The sequence below is a fragment of the Sapajus apella genome, unplaced genomic scaffold (assembly GCF_009761245.1).
Source record: "Sapajus apella isolate SASKATOON/1434 unplaced genomic scaffold, GSC_monkey_1.0 scaffold13, whole genome shotgun sequence".
Classification (NCBI taxonomy): domain Eukaryota; kingdom Metazoa; phylum Chordata; class Mammalia; order Primates; family Cebidae; genus Sapajus; species Sapajus apella.
This window is the reverse complement of record NW_022436953.1, coordinates 3457870-3478927: the sequence shown is the minus strand read 5'-3', so window position 1 is coordinate 3478927 and position 21058 is coordinate 3457870. Positions and strand designations below refer to the sequence as shown.

The following is a 21058-nucleotide window of genomic DNA, read 5'->3' as shown; positions in this document are numbered from 1 at the left end:
ATTTGAGATACTAAACATTTTTTAGAGACGAGTGTCTCACTATTTTGCCCAGGCTGGTCTCGAACTCCTGGGTTCTAGCAGTCCTCCCACCTCAGCCTCCCCATCTAGGATTACAGGCATAAGCCACCACACGTGGCCCAGATACTAAAATTTTAGGGCAGATAATTTTATTAGAATATATGTGGCACAAAAGAAAAACAATTTTTATACTTATAGTCATTTCAAGCCAGACTTTAAAATTTGACTTATTTTTAAAAACTCTCTGAGTGTTAATAAATATGTTTGTGTCACCTGGAGGCCACCTGTATCTTAAGAAATACCTTGGGTTGCCAGGAGCAGTGACACGCCTGTAGTCCCAGCTACTTGGAAGGCTGAGATGGGAAGATCGCTTGAGATCCCCAGGAGTTTGAAACCAGCCTGGACAACAGCCCCTCCTTTAAAGAGAAGAGAAGGAGGAAGAGAAAGAAACACCTAGGGTTTTATTAAAATTGCGGATACCCGGGTCCCACCCAGATTTGCTGAATCTGAATCCCAGAGGTGGTGTCCAGGAAACTGCATTTGAGTGAAAACATCCCACAGGGTTTTTTAATCACATACAATATATTTGGGGTTTTAAAGGCTGCTCAAGAGTTTATAAACCCTGGCCAGGCACTATGGCTCCCACCTTTAATCTGGGAGGCCGAGGTGTGCGGATTACCTGAGATGAGGAGTTCGAGACCTGCCTGGCCAACGTGGTGAAACACCATCCCTACTAAATATACAAAAAATTAGCCGGTGTGGTGACTTTCGGCTGTAATCCCAGCTACTTGGGAGGCTGAGGCAGGAGAACTGCTTGAACCTGGCAGTTAGAGGTTGCAATGGGCTGAGATTGTGCCACTGCACTACAGCCTGGGAAACAAGAGCAAAACTCTGACTCAAAAAAAAAAAAGTTTATAAACCCCGTCTATGGGGGTGCGGGTGGGGAAAGGCATGCTGGTAGTTTAAAAGAATTGTTATTGTTTTTTTCTGTTTTAAAGAAATAAAAATCTAATATATAGGCTGGCTGGTTTCTGATTGATGAGTAAGTGCTTGCTGGTACTTTGTGCTTTTAACTACTATAATTAGTAGAATTTTGATTCTTAGGAGAGTACACAGTGGTTTCCAGGGAGTTTTTAAGATATGAAGCAAATAAGCCCCTGATCTTTTCTTGTTGAGATTCCAGGCTACGGAAGCCAAATGGTGCAGGATTAAGTGCACAGGATTTAGATTTAAATATATTTAGGTTCTAAATCCACAGCTGCCATTTACTCACTCTATAACCTCAGACAAGTTTGTCAGCCTCTCCAAGCCTGGGTTTTACTATCTATTAAGTGGCAGTAATAATACCTACTTAAAAATTCTGATGTGAATTTTAAATGAGTTGGGATATAATCTGTAAAGAACCTGGCATGTGCTAGGAAATGTTCTACCTCTCCAGAGCTGTTTAATCTTGTATTTAAAATGAGTTTCTATTTTCACATTGGCACTAATGAGACCATATTTGGGACTCAGAGTCTGTTGCTCTGAAGTCACAAAAAAAATTTAAAACAAGGCTAGTAAAAATAAATTTTACTTATAACACAAAGAATTTAGAATCATAGTTTAACACTGATGAAATTGAGGGTTATGCTTAAAGTTTTGCCATTCATTTCCAAAAAGTTTCCAGAAAGATATGTTTCCATTATGTCTTTTTAAATTTTATTTGAATAATATCAAATATACAGAAAATTATACTAGTACAATGAAACTCCAGTATACGTTTTATACAAATTCACCGATATTTAACATTCTTCTGTTTTTTCGTTGTTGTTGTTTTTGTTTTTTGGTTTTTTGAGACTGTTTCATTATTGTTGCCCAGGCTGAAGTGCAATAGCGCAGTCACGGCTCACTGCAACCTCCACCTCCTGGGTTCAAGTGATTCTCCTGCCTCAGCCTGTCAAGTAGCAGGGATTATAGGCATGCGCCACTATGCCTGGCTAATTTTGTATTTTTAGGAGAGACAAGGGTTTCTCCATGTTGGTCAGGCTGGTCTTGAACTCCCAACAGGTCTTTACCCAGGCTGGAGTGCAGTGGCACAATCTCAGCTTACTGCAACCTCTGCCACTTGGATTCAAGCCATTCTCCCACCTCAGCCTCCTGAGTAGCTGGCGTGCCAGCCATGCCCTGCTAATTTTAGTATTTTTTGTAGAGATGAGGTTTTGCCATGTTGCCCAGGCTGGTCTTGAACTCCTGAACTCAAGTGATATACCCACCTTGATCTCCCAGAGTGCTGGGATTACAGGCATGAGCCACCATGCTTGGCCTAAAATGGTGATTTTCTGACTCCATCATTTCTCCTCTTATTTACCAACTGACATTATCCCATAAGAAAGAGCTTTCTCTTCTCTCCCATTTCTTTATGTACTTATATATTTATAAATGATCAATATGAACTCACAGATTCTCATTTAACAGAGTAATCCATTGCTGTGCTTTTTCATTTATACTTAAATGGTGCCAGATTGGCCAGTGGGAGCCCCCTTCAGGTTGGCTTCCGTGCCCTTTGACCCATCCCCACCATGTTGTTGAGTACTTCTTCACTTTCTGCCTCATGTTCAAGCTCAGCTATACCTTCTTTGCCCCAGCCCTGGAATTAAACATTTCTCCAAAGAACCCTGCCTCCTTTTTGTGGAGAATGGCATCTAGAAGCCAGAATTTGGGTTGGTTGCACTCTTAAACACTGGAATTCCTCACTTTTTTTTTTGGAGATACGGTCTCTATCTGTCACCTCAGCTTATTGCAACCTCCGCCTCCTAGGTTCAAGAGATTTTCATGCCTCAGCCTCCCAAGTAGCTGGGATCACAGTGTGTGTGACTACGCTCAGCATTTTTGTATTTTTAGTAGAGATGGGAGTTCCCATGTTGACCAGGCTGGTCTCCAACTCCTGACCTCAAGTGATTTAACAGCCTTGGCCTTCCAAAGTGCTGGGATCACAGGTGTGAGCCACAGCGTCCGGCCCGGAATTCCTAAATTCTGAGAGAAAGCAGTGTGGGAGATTTTTTTGGAGAATAAAATCTGCTGTGAAGTCAGACTTCCCATATGTAGTTTGAACACTTGTGTTTTTGCTTCTTAAATCTGGGTTAAAATATTCCTGTAATTGTACTCAGACCTACTGGTGTATTTACATACCAGATTTGTAGTTGTTTAATTGGATCTTAAGGAATTTGATAGAAACTCAGCAGACTGATTGTTTCACTGTTGAGTTCTTTTCCATTCCTTATTATTGTGTTTAGTGTTCATTTTAGATGAACAAGTGCTGTTACATGTTTATAAATAACTCTCATCCTATGTACCTAAGTAACAAATAATTATAAAGGCTAATGGCGGGATACATATTTGTTTTAATATTTAGAATCATGCTGTTTAGTTCTTAGAGATTCTTATACTTGAAAATGCCATTGATGAGTTTCATGTTTATAGTAAGTTTGTATCTACTAGGACATTTGAAGTAACAAAACCTCTTGTGAGTTTTGGTTAAGGTTTTCATAGGGAATATCTCAACAATTTTTTACCTAGTTCATTATGTGCTAATGTTAATCCACCATTACAGTGACTGGAAAATGATAGGTGCTATAATTATCCAGATCTCAGATGGATAATTTCTTATTTTTATTTTAGCCTTAGTTGGCATTATTTTGCATTCCCCATAATATTCTGTTTAATGTGCTACATCTATATTTTTAACTTCCAGTTTGGTATTTCTGATGCTGTGATCATAGACCAGGTTTTTTATCTGATTAAGTAAAAGCAAGTCTTGATAAGGCCAGACCCCTCTAACCTCTTTTGCAAGGGGCTTGTAGACATGCTTTGTTCACTTAAAGTGCGCTAGCTACTTCTTTTTAGGACACATTCTCAAAATGGTATTACACAGGTTGGAGTTCTCTCCGCAGCGATGACTTTCACAGCTTCACCTGTCCCTGTTTAGAATGGACATGTGCAATCAGATTTCCTGAGGGTTAACAATAGTGAGACCTTTGATTCTCAAGGAATTGGTTCTGTTTGCCCTCAAACTGTGGAAGGGTCCTGCTTTTCCCCCAGAGCTGCTGACCAGTTCTCTTTTCCCTTCTAGAAATGACGCTCCTCTCCTCCCAGTCTTCATCACTGGTAGCCCCTTCTGGGCCTGTGTCCACCGAAAACCCAGAGCAGAGGATGCTGGAGAAGAGAGCCAAGGTCGTAGAAGAACTGCTTCAGACAGAGAGAGACTACATTCGGGATCTGGAAATGTGTATTGAGCGGATCATGGTACCCCTGCAGCAGGCACAGGTGGGAACTGGGAGGCAGTTAGAGTTAGTTTGACCTTCAATGTGGTCCTCCAGTCAGAAGCATTAGGATATAGGAACTTTCACCACAGATCTATTGGATTTGAAATAGAAACTGTGACTGTGAATGCTGCTGCTCTTAATCAAGGGCCTCATCATATGTGTGTCATCAGCTTAAGCCTTCAGTGTCCTGTCACTTGTCAAGTCTACTGTTAACCTACTGGACACTGCAGTAACTCCCAGGACACTTCCTGTTTCTGTGGCTCCTGAAAACAGTTCCAAGAACTCTGAATCGTGGCCCTGCTGGAAGGCCGAGTGATGATATAACAAAGTCTGGTGGGGAGGGGTTACTTGGCTCTAGTACCTGTTCATACAGTTTATCCAGGAAACTCTGACTAACATGTGAGTAGGCTAGGAACTTTTCTAGATGCTGGAGGTAGTAAGAAAAGGGTAACAGTGTCCTGGGGTTTATAGTCCTTACTGCTTGTAACTTGACCACCTGGATTATTGACTCCCAAGCCCTTCTGTAATAGGTAGGCAGTGCCACGGGATGTTGGACACTGGGTGGGAATTTTTATCCCAGTGCATTTGTGAACCAAACTGGTTCCATTGTCACTTTACTAAAGTGCTGGTGGGAGTGGCAGAGAATAGTTGGATCAAGGACAAAGGATGACACTAAAGATAACATTGGATGTTTCTATTCTGGAAACTTAGTGAAAGTGAGTAAAGAAAGTGACATTGAGCTGTTCCTAAGGATGAATGAAATTTCATTAATCTCATTTCCGTGCATCTTTATGTTGTGTTTCCTTCTCTCAGGTACCAAACATTGATTTTGAGGGCCTTTTTGGAAATATGCAGATGGTGATTAAGGTCTCGAAGCAATTATTGGCTGCTCTGGAAATCAGCGATGCTGTAGGTATGAACTCCTGCATTGTTTCAGAAGCAGCTTTTTAAAAAAACTTCATGGGCAGAGCAAAGGGGCCTCCCTGATACTGAGTAACTTTGCCGCCGGGAAGATACAGGTTTAGGTACTTAGTTCAGAGGTTATTTGTCCTCTGCTTTCCTTCTGTCTCACCTGTAATCCCAGCATTTTGGGAGCCTGTGGGAGGAGGATCACCTGACGTCAGGAGTTTGAGACCAGCCTGGCCAACTTGGTGAAACCCTGTCTCTACTAAAAATACAAAATTTTTTTTTTTTTTTTTTTTTTTTTTTTTTTTTTTTAGACGGAGTTTCGCTCTTGTTACCCAGGCTGGAGTGCAATGGCACGATCTCGGCTCACCGCAACCTCCGCCTCCTGAGTTCAGGCAATTCTCCTGCCTCAGCCTCCTGAGTAGCTGGGACTACAGGCACGCGCCACCATGCCCAGCTAATTTTTTGTAGTTTTAGTAGAGACGGGGTTTCACCATGTTGACCAGGATGGTCTTGATCTCTTGACCTTGTGATCCACCCACCTCGGCCTCCCAAAGTGCTGGGATTACAGGCTTGAGCCACCGCGCCCGGCCAAAAATACAAAAATTAACTGGTGGTCATGGATACCTGTAATCCCAGCTACTTGGGAGACCAACGTGGGAGGATTGCTTGTGCCTGGGAGGTTGAGGTTGAGGCTGCAGTGAGCTGAAATCGTGCCACGTGCCAGTATGCTCCTGCCTGGGGGATAGAGCAAGGCTCGGTCTCAAGGAAAAAAAAATATATATATATTAGAATGTACTGTAAATAATAAGTTTACCAATTTTTGAAACTTATCTTTTTTTTTTTTTTTGAGACAGGATTTTTACTCTTGCCCAGGCTGGACTGGAGTGCAGTGGTGTGAATTCAGCTCACTGCAGCCTCAACCTCCCAGCCTCAAGGCATCCTCCCACCTTGGTCTCCCACGTAGCTAGGACCACAGGCATGTGCCATCATGCCCAGCTAATTTTTGTAATTTTTTTTTGTAGAGACAGGGTTTTGCCATGTTGCCCAGGCTGGTCTCAAGCTCCTGGGCTCAAGTGATCCTCCCACCTCGGCCTCCCAGAGTGTTGGGTTTACAGGTGTGAGCTGCCACATCCGGCTGAAACTTTTTTTTTCATTTCACATATATGTGTACTGAGTCGTAATTTAAAATTTAAAATGTATTTATGTGGGACATTGTCAAAAATGTTTTTGAAACAGTCATCTAGTTCTTATAAACAAGGGAACTTACTGGTTATCCATTGCTCTGTAACAATTGCACTGAAACTTAGCAGATGAAAACATTAAACATGTATTACTTTGCAGCTTCTGTAGGTCAGGAATCTGGAGGTGGCTCCTCTGGGTGGTTCTGGCCCAGGGTCTCATGAGGTTGGAATCAGTCGTTGGCCTGGGCCGCTATCATCTGGAGCTCAGGGATCCACTTCCAAGAAAGGTCACTCAGCTCTTCAGGCCTCAGTTTCTTGCCATGTGAGCCTCTCCTTTGGCTTTCCTCATAATGTGGCATGAGTCATGAGTCACCCAAAGTGACCTGAGAGAGAGAGAGAATGAATGAGAGAGAGCAAGCAAGAGCAAGCATGCCTGAAACAGGAACCAATGTCTTCTATAACTTGATCTCGGAAATGACACAGCATCCCTTCTGTCATATTCTGTGGGTCATACAGACCAGCCCTGGCACAGTGTGGGAGGGGACATCCTATCAATTTGCTGCTTTATTGGAATCCTAATTACAAGAGGCTACCCCATTTCCAGCCATAACATTATACACAACATCCACCAGAAGGAAGGATTGATCCCTGTATCATCTTAAGAGTTTGCAAACCTTTTCCAGAGCTCCCTGATCAGAAATCTTGTTTATCATTGGCCAGAAGTGGGTGACATGCATGCAGCTAAGTTGATGTCTAGAAAGAGGAATGGGAGGCCGGGCGCGGTGGCTCACGCCTGTAATCCCAGCACTTTGGGAGGCCGAGGCGGGTGGATCACGAGGTCAAGAGATCGAGACCATCCTGGTCAACATGGTGAAACCTCGTCTCTACTAAAAATACAAAAAATTAGTTGGGCATGGTGGCGCGTGCCTGTGGTCCCGGCTACTCTGGAGGCTGAGGCAGGAGAATTGCCTGAACCCAGGAGGCGGAGGTTGCGGTGAGCCGAGATCGCGCCATTGCACTCCAGCCTGGGTAACAAGAGTGAAACTCCGTCTCAAAAAAAAAAAAAAAAGAAAGGGGAATAGGGTCATGATGCTGGCTTACACTAGATGGTATTTACCTGACTCACCTTGGAGAAAAACGGACACAGGAACAAAATCAGGGTTCTGCCGCCTGAAGGGAGGAGAAAACAGCTCTGGGATGTTGTAGCATTAGCATGGTTAATGTTTCCTGTCTCTCTCACCACATACTCTCTCAAGATAGGATCTCAGTTCTCTACAATAGACAGCCCTCTGAGGTTTAGGTACTATTGTTCCTTCTTTTTTAGACAGGGTCTCACATTGCTTACTACAGCCTCAATTGCCCAGGTCAAGCAATCTTCTTATCTCAGCTCCCTGAGCAGCTGGGACTATAGGCATGCACCATCAGTGCCAGCTAATAGTTAAATTTTTGTAGAGATGGAGTCTCACTATGTTGCCCAGGTTAGTCTTGGACTCCTGGCCTCAAGGGATCTTCCCTCCTCAGACTCCCAAAATGCTGTGATTATAGGCATGAGCCACCACACACCTTTTTAAGACAGGGTCTTGCTCTGCTACCCAGGTTAGAATGCAGTGGCATGGTCATGGCTCACTGTAGCCTCGACCTCCCAAGCTCAAGTGATCTTCCCTCCTCAGCCTCCCAGCTAGCCTTTTTATTTTTAGTAGAGATGAGGTCTTGCTCTGTTGCCCAGGCTGTTTTAACTCCTGAGCTCAAACAGTCCTCCCACACTGCTGGATTAGAGGTGTGACCCACTCTGCAGCTGGTTTAGGTACTCTTTATCCTATTTTACGGTGAGAAACTGACACTTAGATGGAAGGCAATTTGCCCAGGTCACATGGCTAGTAATTGATGGGGTTGGCATCCAAACTCAAGTCTTTCTGTCATGCAGGCAAATGCCATTAGCCTCTATACAGAATACAGCTGTGTCTTTTACACTTTCTGGAACAGTTAGAAAAACTGGAGCCTGAGGTTCTTGCCCTTGGTGGAACCAGAGAGGTCAGGGAAGTTGAGGAAGGAGACACGCATTGAGTTGAGCAGAAGGAAGTCACTGTGACCCAGTTTTAGTGTGATGGTGAAGCATAAACGCCAATGTATACGATTTTATAAGGCACTTGAAATAAGTATCACTGGGTCATTTATTTGAATTATGAAAGAAATGAGATAAAGTTGGCTGGTATCTAAAAGGAATTAATTATAAATTAGGTGGTTACTCATTTTTCTTGCATTTTATTACCTGTTATCATGCCTAGGGCTCCCAGCTGGTTGGAGTTAACCAGCTTCCAAAAGGCACCTTCTCCCCTTGGGTGTGATTCAAACCTGAAATGAGAGTCTTATCATGTGTCTCTTATAGTATACTATTCCTTACATTATGACAGTAAACTGGGAAAAGAAAGCAAATATCCGTAACTCCATCTCCATAAGATAGCACTGCGTTTATTTTTCCTTCTTCCCTTCACTTCTTATCCAGTCACACAAGGAGTTGGGTAGCAGGCTTCAGTGTGTTGAAGACACCGAGAAGCGGTAGAGACAACTTGCCGCTGAAAGGCTGAGACCTGGGCCCAAGGACTAACCTCCCCAAGGAGGGACGGTGGGTGGTGGGGCCTGAGGGAGCCAAGACTGACAGCACCATGCCAGTAGCTCTAGCAGAAGCCAGCCGGTGCCTTCAGTCAGGGACTCACAAAGGACAAACGAGGTCTGAAACATCTGATGAGGGAAGGCTCTGAGAAGTCTGTGAAGGGCAAGTTAAAGCCTTGTGAAGGCACAGGGAAAGGGCGGATGGCCGAGATAGAGGATGATCAAGCAGTGCCAGGAGACTCTGGGTATGTGGTCATAGGTGGAAAGGACTGGCCCTATATGATTTTAAACACGTCCTATGGAAAGAGATGTTGTCCATAATGACCCAGGATTTGTGTTTCTATGTATGGCTGTGCTTAGTTTCATCATGCCTGGCATTTTTCTTTTTTTTTTCTTTTTGAGGCAGTCTCACCCTGTTGCCCAGGCTGGGTACAATCACAGCTCACTGCAGCCTCCACTTCCTGGGCTCAATCGATTTCCCACCTCAGCCTCCCTAGTAGCTGGGACTACAGGTGTCTGCCACCACACCCAGCTAATTTTTACGTCCAATGTTTTTTGATATTTTCTTTTCCATTCCATTTTATCAGGAAGGTGTGTTGGCTCATGCCAGTAATCCTAACACTTTGGGAGGCTGAGGCAAGGTGGGCAGATCATGTGAGCCCAGAAGTTCTAGACCAGCCTGGGCAACATGGGAAAACCATGTCTCTACAGAAAAAAAAATCCACTCTGTCTCGTCAAAAAAGTGCTGATCATGACCTGTTAAGTAGACTTCATGACCCAGAGTTTGAAGGAAATTAAGGTGTAGCTTTGCTAGTTTGTAATTGATGTGGAACAGTCACTATCAGGGAATTTGAAGAATAGCGAATTGAGAAGTGTAGATAATCATCAGGCTGGGTGGTGAAGGTTCTAAGAATGCAAGTAGGGAAAAGGGCCGTGAAAAGAAGGCAGACTAATGTAGAATGGTGAAACCACACGAAGACATAGGTGGCTTAGGGATTCCAAAGTGGCCATGAAGGCCAGGCACGGTGGCTCATGCCTGTAATCCCAGCACTTTGGGAGACCAATCTGCAAGGATTGCTGAGCTCAAGAGTTCGAGACCAGCCTGACTAATAAGGCGAAACACCATCTCTACAAAAAAAAATACAAAAATTAGCTGGGTGTGGTGGGGCACACCTGTAGTTCCAGCTACTTGGGGGACTGAGGGCAGAGAGTTGCTTGAGCCCAGGAGGTCAAGGCTACAGTGAGCCCTGTGTTCATGACACTGGACTCCAGCTTGGGTGACAGAGCAAGATCCTGTCTTTAAAAAAAAAAAAAAAAAAAAAAAAACTGGCCGTGAAGATGAAAAAGGAGCGAGCCCCGCTCCCACTGCTGTGACTGGTGGGTTGCAGGAGTAGGCAGAAGAGTGTGAGCCAGGCCCAGTGGCTCATACGTGTAATTTCAATAGTTTGGGAGGCCTAGGAGGACTGCTTGAGCCCAGGTGTTGGAGGCTGCAGCGGGCAGGGATCATGGCACTGCACTCAGCCTAGGGGACAGAGTGAGACCTTGTCTCGAAACAATTTCTTTTTTTAAAGTAGGGAGGCTTCCAGTGAGAAAGGGCAGTATGAGGTGATATGAAAAAAATTAAGTTTCTTTTACAGAAAGGAGCTATAATTAAGGAAATTAATTTAAATAGAAACTTTTTTTGGCCAGGTGTGGTGACTCAGTGCCCATAATCCCAAGCACTTTGGAAGGCTGAGGCGGGTAGATCACTTGAGCCTAGGAGTCTGAGACCAGCCTGGCCAACATGGCGAAACCCTGGCTCTACCAAAAATGCAAAAATGCAAAAATTGGCCAGGTGTGTTGGCGTACTCCTTTAGTCCCAGCTACTCAGGAGGCTGAGGTGGAAGGATCACTTGAACCCAGGAGGTGGAGGGTGTAGTGAGCCAAGATTGTGCCTCTGCACTCCAGCCTGGGCAACCCAGGAGACTCTGTCTTAAAAAAGAAAAAAATTATGTTCTGCACAAGAACAGGGACTTCCGTGGTCCTGTCACCACAGAGAACAGAGGTGACTCCGCAGAAGCAGTGATGGGCTCCCTGAGGGAGGGGTTCGTGCCTGGGTAGCTGGTAAGAGTGGTTGGTTGTAGGGAAGCAGTAAGTAGTGCCATATTGTGGGGAGGAGAACAAGGATGAGAGGTCTTTTTTGGTGGAACATGAAGCTGAGGAAGGGAGGACCAAATACACTGAGAGGAGGAAAGAAGGGCAAGAGGAAGAGTCCTGATAGTAAGCCAAGGATGCACACATTCAGGCCACAGCTCCGAGGGAAATAGTTCTATGGAAGTTTGCTTAGGAATTGTCCCTGTGCTTAACTGGCTCTGGAGATACGGGAAAAAAATTACATCTTTTTTTTTTTTTTAACTAATCTCTAACTGAAATATAGCATTTATTTAAAGTATGAATGTAGGGAATAAACCACATAGTATCAGTAGTAGCTGTGACTTTGTCACCAAAATAAGTCATATGTTCCTATCACAATAGGTTGTTGCAATTTTCTTGAAATTTCAGTAACCCTCAATCAGAAGCAGCCAATGTTATCAGCATGTGTCACTCCTTAGACTATGACAGTATGGGGATTATTAGACTCAGTGCTACATTTGGTTATTTAATGCCTTATAAAGAAGTACATAAAGCTGGGGCTCACGCCTGTAATCCCAGCACTTTGGGAGGCCCAGGCAGGTGAACTGCTTGAGCCCAGGAGTTTGAGACCAGCCCAACCAACATGGCAAAATGCTGTCTCTACTAAAATTACAAAAATTAACTGGGGATGGCGGTGCACATCTGTAGTCCCAGCTGCTCAGGAGGCAGAGGCGGGAGGATCACTTGAGCCTGGGAGGTGGAGGTTGCAGTGAACCAAGATCGTGTCACTGCACTGTAGCCTAGGCAACAGAGAAAGACCTTGCCTCAAAAAAAAAAAAAAAAAAAAAAAAATAGGCTGGGCATGGTGGCTCATGCCTATAAATCCTAGTACTTTGGGAGGCTGAGGCGGGCGGATCACCTGAGGTCGGGAGTTCGAGACTAGCCTGACCAACATGGAGAAACCCCGTCTCTACTAAAAATCCAAAAATTTACCAGGCATGGTGGCGCATGCCTCTAATCCCCAGCTACTCGGGAGGCTGAGACAGGAGAATTGCTTGAGTCTGGGAGGCGGAGGTTGTGGTGAGCTGAGATTGCACCACTTTACTCCAGCCTGGGCAACAAGACCAAAACCCCATCTCTAGATGAATAAATAAACAGGCCCAGTGTGGTGGCTCACGCCTGTAATCCCAGCACTTTGGGAAGCTGAGGGGGTGGATCACGTGAGGTCAGGAGTTTGAGACCAGCCTGGCCAACATGGCGAAACCCCGTCTCTACTAAAAATCCAAAAAATTAGCCGGGTGTGGTGGCGGCTGCTTGTAATCCCAGTCTACTTGGGAGATTGGGGCAGGAGAATTGATTGAACCTGTGAGACAGAGGTTGTAGTGAGCCAAGATCAAACCATTGCACTCCAGCCTGAATGGTAGAGCAAGGCTCTGTCTCAAAAAATAAAAAAAAAAGAAGTACATAGGTTACTATTTTATAAGTTGGAGATTTATCTTTAAAGATATTTTAATGTAATAAACTTTATTCATAGTCTTATTTATACACAAAAATGTTAGAAACTGCTGTAGTTTCTACAGTAAATTTTCCTGGTGATTAGAAAGTGAGAGGGGCTAGGCGCGGTGGCTCATACCTATAATCCAAGCACTTAGGGTGGCCATGGCGGGCAGATCACTTGAGGTCAGGAGCTCAAGACCAGCCTGACCAACATGGTGAAACCCTATCTGTACTAAAAATACAAAAATTAGCTGGGCGTGGTTGTGTGTGCCTGCAGTCCCAGCTACTCAGGAGGTTGAGGCAGGAGAAGTGCTTGAACTGGGGAGGCAGAGGTTGCAGTGAGCTGACATGTGCAGCTGCACTCCAGCGTGGGAGACAAGAGTGAGACTCCGTCTCAGGGAAAAAAAAAATAAAGTGAGGGGTCCTTATGGGGTTCTCATCACATCCCTACATGGAGAGTGCTCTTAGATACCCAAATCAGCCCGACTGCAAAGGGACTGGAGGCTCTCTTTCAGAAGCCAGTTTCACACGTGTGTGTCTGTGTGTGCGTTTGTGTGTGTGTGTGTGTGTGTGTGTGTTTTCTAAAACAAATACATGAGTCCGGGCAACATAGTGAAATCCCCTCTCTACCAAAAATACAGAAAATTAGCTGGGCGTGGTGGCATGCACTCCCAGCTCCCCAGGTGGCTAAGATGGGAGAGTCACCTGAGTCTGGGAGGTCAAGCCTACTGTGAGCTGAGATTGTGCCACTGCACCCCAGCCTGGGTGACAGAGTGAGACCCTGTCTCAAAAAAATAAAAATGAATAAATACATACACGGATGATATGGCTTTCTAAATTTTGCTTTAAATGATTACAACTTCAAGCTGTTAGATGGAAGTTTCTTACTATTTGATGGATAGTTTTACTATCATTTCTTGTAATAGGTACAATTTAGCTGGTACTAAAGTTTGGCCGTGTACCTTACATTTAGGATACTGAGAAGAAAGTTACTAAAAACACTGTATGTTTGTGTATATTCCAAAGGACCTGTGTTTCTTGGTCACCGGGATGAGCTTGAGGGAACATACAAGGTTTACTGCCAGAATCATGATGAGGCCATTGCGCTGCTGGAAATCTACGAGAAGGATGAGAAGATCCAGAAGCATCTTCAGGACTCCTTGGCAGATCTGAAGTAGGAGTTTTGACCACTGAACTTCCACCACAGCTCTTTAGTTCTAAGTTATACCTGTGTATATGCCTGGACCTGAGAAGCTATCCATGATATATGTCATTTAAGTGACCTCCTGCTTTTTTATCTATATATATGGAGTGTTATGTTAGAATTGGTCCAGATGAACAAGAGCATAGGTGAGAAGACTAAATATGGGGTTTTTTTGTTTTGAGACAGAGTCTTGCTCTGTCCCACAGGCCAGTGTGCAGTGGCACAGTTTCGGCTCACTGCAACCTCTGCCTTCCCGGTTCAAGTGAGTCTCCTGGCATGGCATTCTCCAAATAGTTGGAATTATAGGTGTGTGCCACCATGCCTGGCTAATTTTTATTTTATTTAATTTATTTATTTATTTTGAGACAGAGTCTTGCTCTGTCGCCCAGGCTGAAGTGCAGTGGCATGATCTTGGCTCACTGCAACCTCCACCTCCCAGGTTCAAGTGATTCTCCTGCCTCAGCCTCCTGAGTAGTTGGGATTACAGGCATGCGACACCATGCCTGGCTAATTTTTGTATTTTTAGTAGAGATGGGGTTTCACCATATTGTTCAGGCCGGTCTCAAACTTCTGACCTCATGATCCACCCGCCTCAGCCTCCCAAAGTGCTAGGATTATAGGCACGAGCCACCACACCCGGCCTGCTGGGCTAATTTTTGTATTTTTAGTGGAGATGGAGTTTTGCCATGCTGGCCAGCCTGGCCTTGAACTCCTGACCCTGTGATCTGCCTGCCTCGGCCTCCCAGAGTGCTAGGATTACAGGCATGAGCCACCACGCCCAGCCTGCCTGGCTAATTTTTATAATTTTAATGGAGATGGGGTTTCGCCCTGTTGGCCAGTCTGGTCTTGAACTCCTGACCTCAAGTGATCCGCCCATCTCGGCCTCTCAAAGTGCTGGGATTATAGGTGTGAGCCAAGGCACCCACCCAAGGTAGTCTTGACATCAGGTGAGATTGTCCTGGTCTTACGGAAGCAAGGTGTAAAGATATGTGGATAAGTAGATCAAAGGGAAGTTACAGGCTTACTAACATTTTTTAGTAGACTAAATATGCTGCCATAGATATTCATAATTTTCTTTTTGTTTCACATGATTTATGTTCTGAGAAGAATGTGAAACTCAGGATTCTCTAATAACTGTCTCTTTTCTTTTCATGCCCGCCACCTTATAGGAGCCTATACAACGAATGGTAAGTTCCATTGTGGCTTGATGTATGTGCTCATTTCTTACGTGGATTTTTCCTAACCCTTTATTTTCTTCCTTTATAGACAAACCTGGAAGTAGACTCACCTTGCTGTATTTTTTTTTTGTAGCAGTTACCCCCAAGTGAACACATCATTTATCTGTTTATTGCCTATCTTCTCCTACCAGGGCAGGGACTTTTGGGATCACTGTTAAATCCCCAGCACCTAGAACAGTACCTGGTGTTTATTAGATTAATACACACTGAATGACTGAAATTGGAAGGTGGGGTAAAAGAACAGAGACCTGTATTTAGGAATAACAAATCCTGCCCATAGGCATATGTTATTATTAAAAAAAATTTTTTTTAAAGATGGTGTCTCACTATGTTGCCCAGGCTGGGCACTATACTATTGATAGCTTGCTAAAATCTTTTTTCCATTTCTTACAGGGGATGCACAAATTATATTAACCTGGGCTCCTTCCTCATCAAACCTGTACAGAGAGTAATGCGTTACCCACTGTTGCTAATGGAGTTGCTGAATTCCACCCCAGAATCCCACCCAGATAAAGTGCCTTTAACCAATGCAGTCCTTGCGGTCAAGGAAATCAATGTTAACATTAATGAATATAAACGGCGAAAGGATCTGGGTAAGAACAGCATAATTGCTGAAAAGGAGAATGCCCTTTGAGAATGTTTTTCTTCTCAAAACAGTTTATTACTTCACTAGAGTTGGACAAGGCAGTGGTGGGTATAATAGGGCTGTGATGAAGAAATGGCAGTAGAATTTGAGGAAAATGTGTTTTGGGGTTTGTTTTTTTTTTGAGACAGTCTTACACTGTTGCCCAGGCTGTAGTGCAGTGGTGCAAGCTCGGCTCACTGCAACCTCCGCTTCCCACTTTCAAGCAATTCTCCTGCCTCAGCCTCCCGAGTAGCTGAGATTACAGGCACACAGCCACCACACCCGGCTAATTTTTTGTATTTTTAGTAGAGACGGGGTTTCACTATGTTGGTCAGGCTGGTCTCAAACTTCTGACCTTGTGATCTGCCTACCTTGGCCTCCCAAAGTGCTGGGATTACAGGTGTGAGCCACTGTGCCCAGCTGGAAATGTGATATTATTTTTTGAGATGGAGTCTTACTCTTTCACTCAGGCTGGAGTGCAGTGGCACTATCTCAGCTCACTGCAACCTCCGCCTCTCATGTTCAAGCGTTTCTCCTTCAACCTCCCAAGTAGCTTGAGCTACAGGCACGCACCACCATGCCCAGCTAATTTTTGCATTTTTAGTAGAGACACGGTTTCACCATGTTGGCCAGGCTGGTCTGGAACTCCTAACCTCAGGTGGTCCGCCTGCCTTGGCATCCCAAAGTGCTGTGATTACAGATGTAAGCCACTGCACCTGGCCCAAAATGTGGTATTTATTAAAGGCAGAAGTAATAATAAAAGTACAACTATGGTATATTGGAAATAAGGCATCTGTAACAAAATGTATAGCAATAAGAACCTTTCCCAAGAGATATGAAGACAGTGGAGACTGGGTGATGGGAAATTTTATTCAAGCAGGGACAATTTCCTCCTCGACTCATTTAAGGAGCTACTCTGGAGTCCACGCATAGACTTGGTTTCTCTGTGTGTCTAATTGATGTCCTACAGCTTCTACTAAAGCTAGGACTTCTTGTCTTTTTAGAAAACCCCAATCTGCTTACCTTTCTGGTCCTATCATCCCTGCCCAGTGACCTCTCCAGGTTGAGTCCCTCATTTTCCTTCCCAAAACAGTCAGTTGCCCACCCACTCCTCCTTCACAACACTGAATGCACTCATCAGGTCTCTTGAGGCCCTAACTTGAGCATTCAGTGAATATATATAGCACAGTGACTGTGCTGAGCTGATTTATTATTCACATCCTAAAGATATCTATAATACAGTATAATCTTTTTGTCTTTCCATTCTTCTCCACACTTTTAAAGTTATCTAAAGTCATTCTCTGCCTTCTACTTCAACTGTGTCACCCTCATTAGGAAGGGATGTAGACTGTGGCTTCTAAAGCTCTCTGATCATCCAGCCCTTTCCCTTGGCTCCCATCTCCTAATGAGATGTAGTCTCCAACTTCTACAACAACAAGTTATCCTTTTTTGCTGCCACCCAGTCTTCCCCTTGCTACCTTTCTACCTGTATCTCTATACTTTTCTGGCCTAATGTTTAATATGGTAATTAATCAAATTACTGCTGTGTAGCATTTAACTATGGGAGACCATTGGATGTCAGTATCTTATTTGCATATAACACCATTTAAGATGGCCTTATAAGACAAGGCCACATTGCTTTCCACATTTTATTGAAGAGGAAATGAGACTCAAGGTAAAATGACTGATTTAAGGCCAGACCTTGATTAAATGGCAGACCCAAGCATTGAACTCAGATTTCCTGAAGTTCTTTCCCTTATACCTCTGCTACTTTCTTCCTGTCTCTCTACTGTGCTTCAGCTATCATGTCTGTCCATAAATCATCATTTGGATTAATATTTTCTTATAAGTTCGTTGAAGACAAGCACTAGCTCCCATTTGTGGCTCATTTTGTGGTATGTCCATGCTGACAAAAGTGCTTTTCTGACTTACTCCTTAGTCCTCAAGTACCGTAAGGGTGATGAAGATAGCCTTATGGAGAAGATTTCCAAACTGAACATCCATTCCATCATCAAGAAATCCAACCGAGTTAGCAGTCACCTGAAACATCTCACTGGCTTTGCTCCTCAGGTGAGATCCCCATCCTGGAAGGCTTAGCACATCTTTGACAGCTTTTCAGGGTTCCATGAGATAGCCTGCCTGGCATCAATTGGCGTGGTTCCCTTCCTCAGACGTCCTCTGGGTTTTGCGAGCTGGTGAAGATGGCCTTACAGCTGCCAGTTACAAAGGCAAATTAGAGGGTCAGATCAGTTGACATATAATAACTATTGTAGTTTTCACCATCTCTAAGGGGATTGTTGACTTGGCAGGACAGAACTACAGTGGTAGACTTACTAAGCTAGCAGGAATTTAAGAGATCACCTAGCTGGATACATGATATTACAAAGAAGGAAACGTGAGATTGAGTGTGATGAAAAACAGTTTATCAACAATGCTGAAAGTTGACCTGAAGTCTCAAGACATCATTCTGCTGTATTATATATACAAAGTACAATTAATGGAAAATATAAGCCAGAAAGTAGTCTGTTGCTAGGTTTTATACTTTGTTCTCCAAATGCTTTAGTATTTTAGAAAAACAGGAGTTCAGTGACAGCAAGAGTCATATTGGCCTGAGCCTTATAGGAAGGGGGCAGGCATGCCACAGGGAGGGAGAGGACCTGCCAGGCAGGGGACCCTCAGGAGGGACAGTCCTAGGATCAGCAGACATGGCAGTGTTGGAGTGAAGAGGGCAGCCTGGCCAGAGCAGAGGGCTTGCAAAGAAGGTTTAAAGGAGAGCCTGTGTGTATTTTGGAGTCTTTTGAAATCACATGCAGGTGTTCAAGAAAGCTACTTTTGGCAGGGCGCAGTGGCTCATACCTATAATCCCAGCACTTTGGTAGGCTGAGGTTGGTGGATCACCTGAGGTCAGGAGTTCAAGACTAGCGTGGTCAACATGGTGAAACCCTGTTGCTAGCTGGGCATGGTGGCGCATGCCTGTAATCTCAGCTACTCGAGTGGCTGAGGCAGGAGAATCGCTTAAACCAGGAGGTGGTGGTTGCAGTGAGCCGAGATCGCGCCATTGCACTCCAGCTTGGGTGACAAGAGCGAAACTCCGTTGTTTTTTGTTTTTAAAAAAGCAACTTTCGCCAATAAGATAGATCAAAGGAGCATCCACATTTGCTAACAGCATTTGTTTATTTTTGAACAGATAAAAGATGAAGTATTTGAAGAAACAGAAAAAAACTTCCGAATGCAAGAAAGATTGATTAAGTCTTTTATCCGAGACTTGTCTCTCTACCTCCAGCACATCCGGGTGAGCATCAACATCATTCTAGTGAGACTCATATACGATGTAATTCTGTCTCCTTTCCTGCTCACCGAGCATGTTGTTTAATGAATGTGGAGTAATCTGGACTCAAATCACTATTATGGCCTTGCGTACTTTGGTTGAGATGCCAGTAAGTTATTTAACAGTTAACAGCATTTAGATCAATACTATCATATTCATTTCACAGAGGCCCAACTTTTCCTCCCTCTTTTTGGTCTTCATCACCCTTCATCCCACACACACCTTATTTATTTTTGTTTACTTATTACAGTTCATTTTGTCAAAACCAGTTTGAAAATCAAATATTGAATACAAAAGCTAGGAAGCTGTAAACAGGAAACATAGACAAGAGAAAGAAGAAGCAGTGAATAGGAGTAAGAGAGTGTTCCTATGAGGTATGCTTTCTGATCACACCAGCTCCCAATTTATTAATATTCAGTTGCTCTAAGGCCTCTAAAGGTATTAGAGCCATAAGTAGCTTTGAGATCTAGAGAAGCCAGGAAGATCAGGTGAGCCTAGGTCTTTGCTCGCCTCAGGCAGTGTTTCCTCCATGAGGAGGGAACCAGGAGCAGCACGCTTTCTATTCTTGTCTCTAATTTCTCTCTGTTGATTTAATATAAGATGCTGTGAGTGTACTCAATATTCCTGTCTCTCTGATCTTTTTTGTTTTAGAGACAGAGTCTCTCTCTCTAACCCAGACTGGAGTGCAGTAGCGCCATCATAGCTCAGTGCAGCCTCCAACTCCTGGGCCCAAGTGATCCTCCCACCTCAGCCTCCTGAATAGCTGGGAACACAAGTGCACCCCACCATGCCTGGCTAATTTTTTTTTCTTTTTACCTGTACATGTCAAGGAAACCTGGCTAATTGTTTTAAGCAGAGATGAGGTCTTACTACGTTGCCCAGGCTGGTCTTAAACTGGCCTCCCAAAGTATTGGGATTATAGGCCTGAGCCACCATGTCCAGCCTGAACATCTGATCTTATAGAGGAATTTCCTTAAAAGGGATCCTTAACCTTTTAAAAAATATTTTTTTAAAACTAACATGTAAAATTTGAAGGTACCAAAAGGCTAAGTAAAAATAATTATTCCTTCTATCCTGTCACCTGGTCATCTTCTGTAGAGGCAGTCACCACTCACCAGATTCTTCCCTCCTATCAGAGATTGTGTGGGTATAGGTGGGAGATAGACTAGCATCTTGGGTTTCGGACTTTATTATATCTCAGAAGTGATGTTGTGGCCACACGCAGAGGGCCGTCGTTCTTTACAATTGCATAGTATAGCATTCTGTGGACATGTCATAATACATTTAACTAATCCCCTATTGGCAGATATTTAAATCGTTTGTAGTTATGAAAGATTAGAACTGGTCATACAAGGAATATCTTTGTAGGTACATCATTTTCTGATCTGTGTGAGTCTGAAGGCCAGTGTACTTCTGACTCAAATGGCAAATCACATGGCAGTATAAATTTTGTCAACTGTTGGTAAATGTCATAGATGCTGTAAAAGTGAAAAGTTCTACAAGCAATATCGCTTGCTAACTCAGTGTTATCAAAACCAGTGGGCTGTATCCTTGTCTGCAAGAGAGGTAAAAAAGATTTCAATGCAGTTTACATTGGCATTTCTTACATTATGAATGGAGTTGAGGATATTTTCATATGTTTACATCATATTTTTCTGTGACTTACCTATATTCTAGCATCTTTATCAGTTTGTGGATCTCTGTATTTATTAGAGGAAATAGTCCTTTTTTCTGACACGGTTTGCAGTATCCTCCCCCGATCTCAGTTTGTTGACTTCTGAGTTTGTTCTCCATGGAAAAGAGTTTAAACGTGCATTATGTGACCTCTTAGTTTTGTGTGATATGTAGAAACTTTGCTATTCCAACATTTAAAAATCTCATGCTTTAGTACTTTTATCATTCTGTTGTTTTAAGATTAAATCCTTGCTCTCTGTCTGGACTTCAGTAAATCAGGTTGAAGCAGGGATTCAAGTTTATTTTTCCAGCTAGTTACCCAGTGGTCTATCATTTATTGAGTAATTTCCACTATTTTAAA

General features: G+C 43.7%; 1 protein-coding gene across 2 annotated transcripts in view; it reads left to right on the top strand.

The window, feature by feature from the left end:
* Positions 1 to 21058, top strand: part of DNMBP (dynamin binding protein) — a 133798-nt gene that overhangs the window by 96783 nt on the left and 15957 nt on the right. For both annotated transcript variants that reach the window (XM_032281280.1, XM_032281281.1), the window contains 7 exons: positions 4127 to 4320; positions 5133 to 5232; positions 13655 to 13802; positions 15002 to 15019; positions 15464 to 15663; positions 17635 to 17765; positions 18883 to 18987. In XM_032281280.1, the coding sequence (XP_032137171.1) occupies positions 4127 to 4320; positions 5133 to 5232; positions 13655 to 13802; positions 15002 to 15019; positions 15464 to 15663; positions 17635 to 17765; positions 18883 to 18987 (896 nt within the window). The remainder of the gene's footprint in view (positions 1 to 4126; positions 4321 to 5132; positions 5233 to 13654; positions 13803 to 15001; positions 15020 to 15463; positions 15664 to 17634; positions 17766 to 18882; positions 18988 to 21058) is intronic.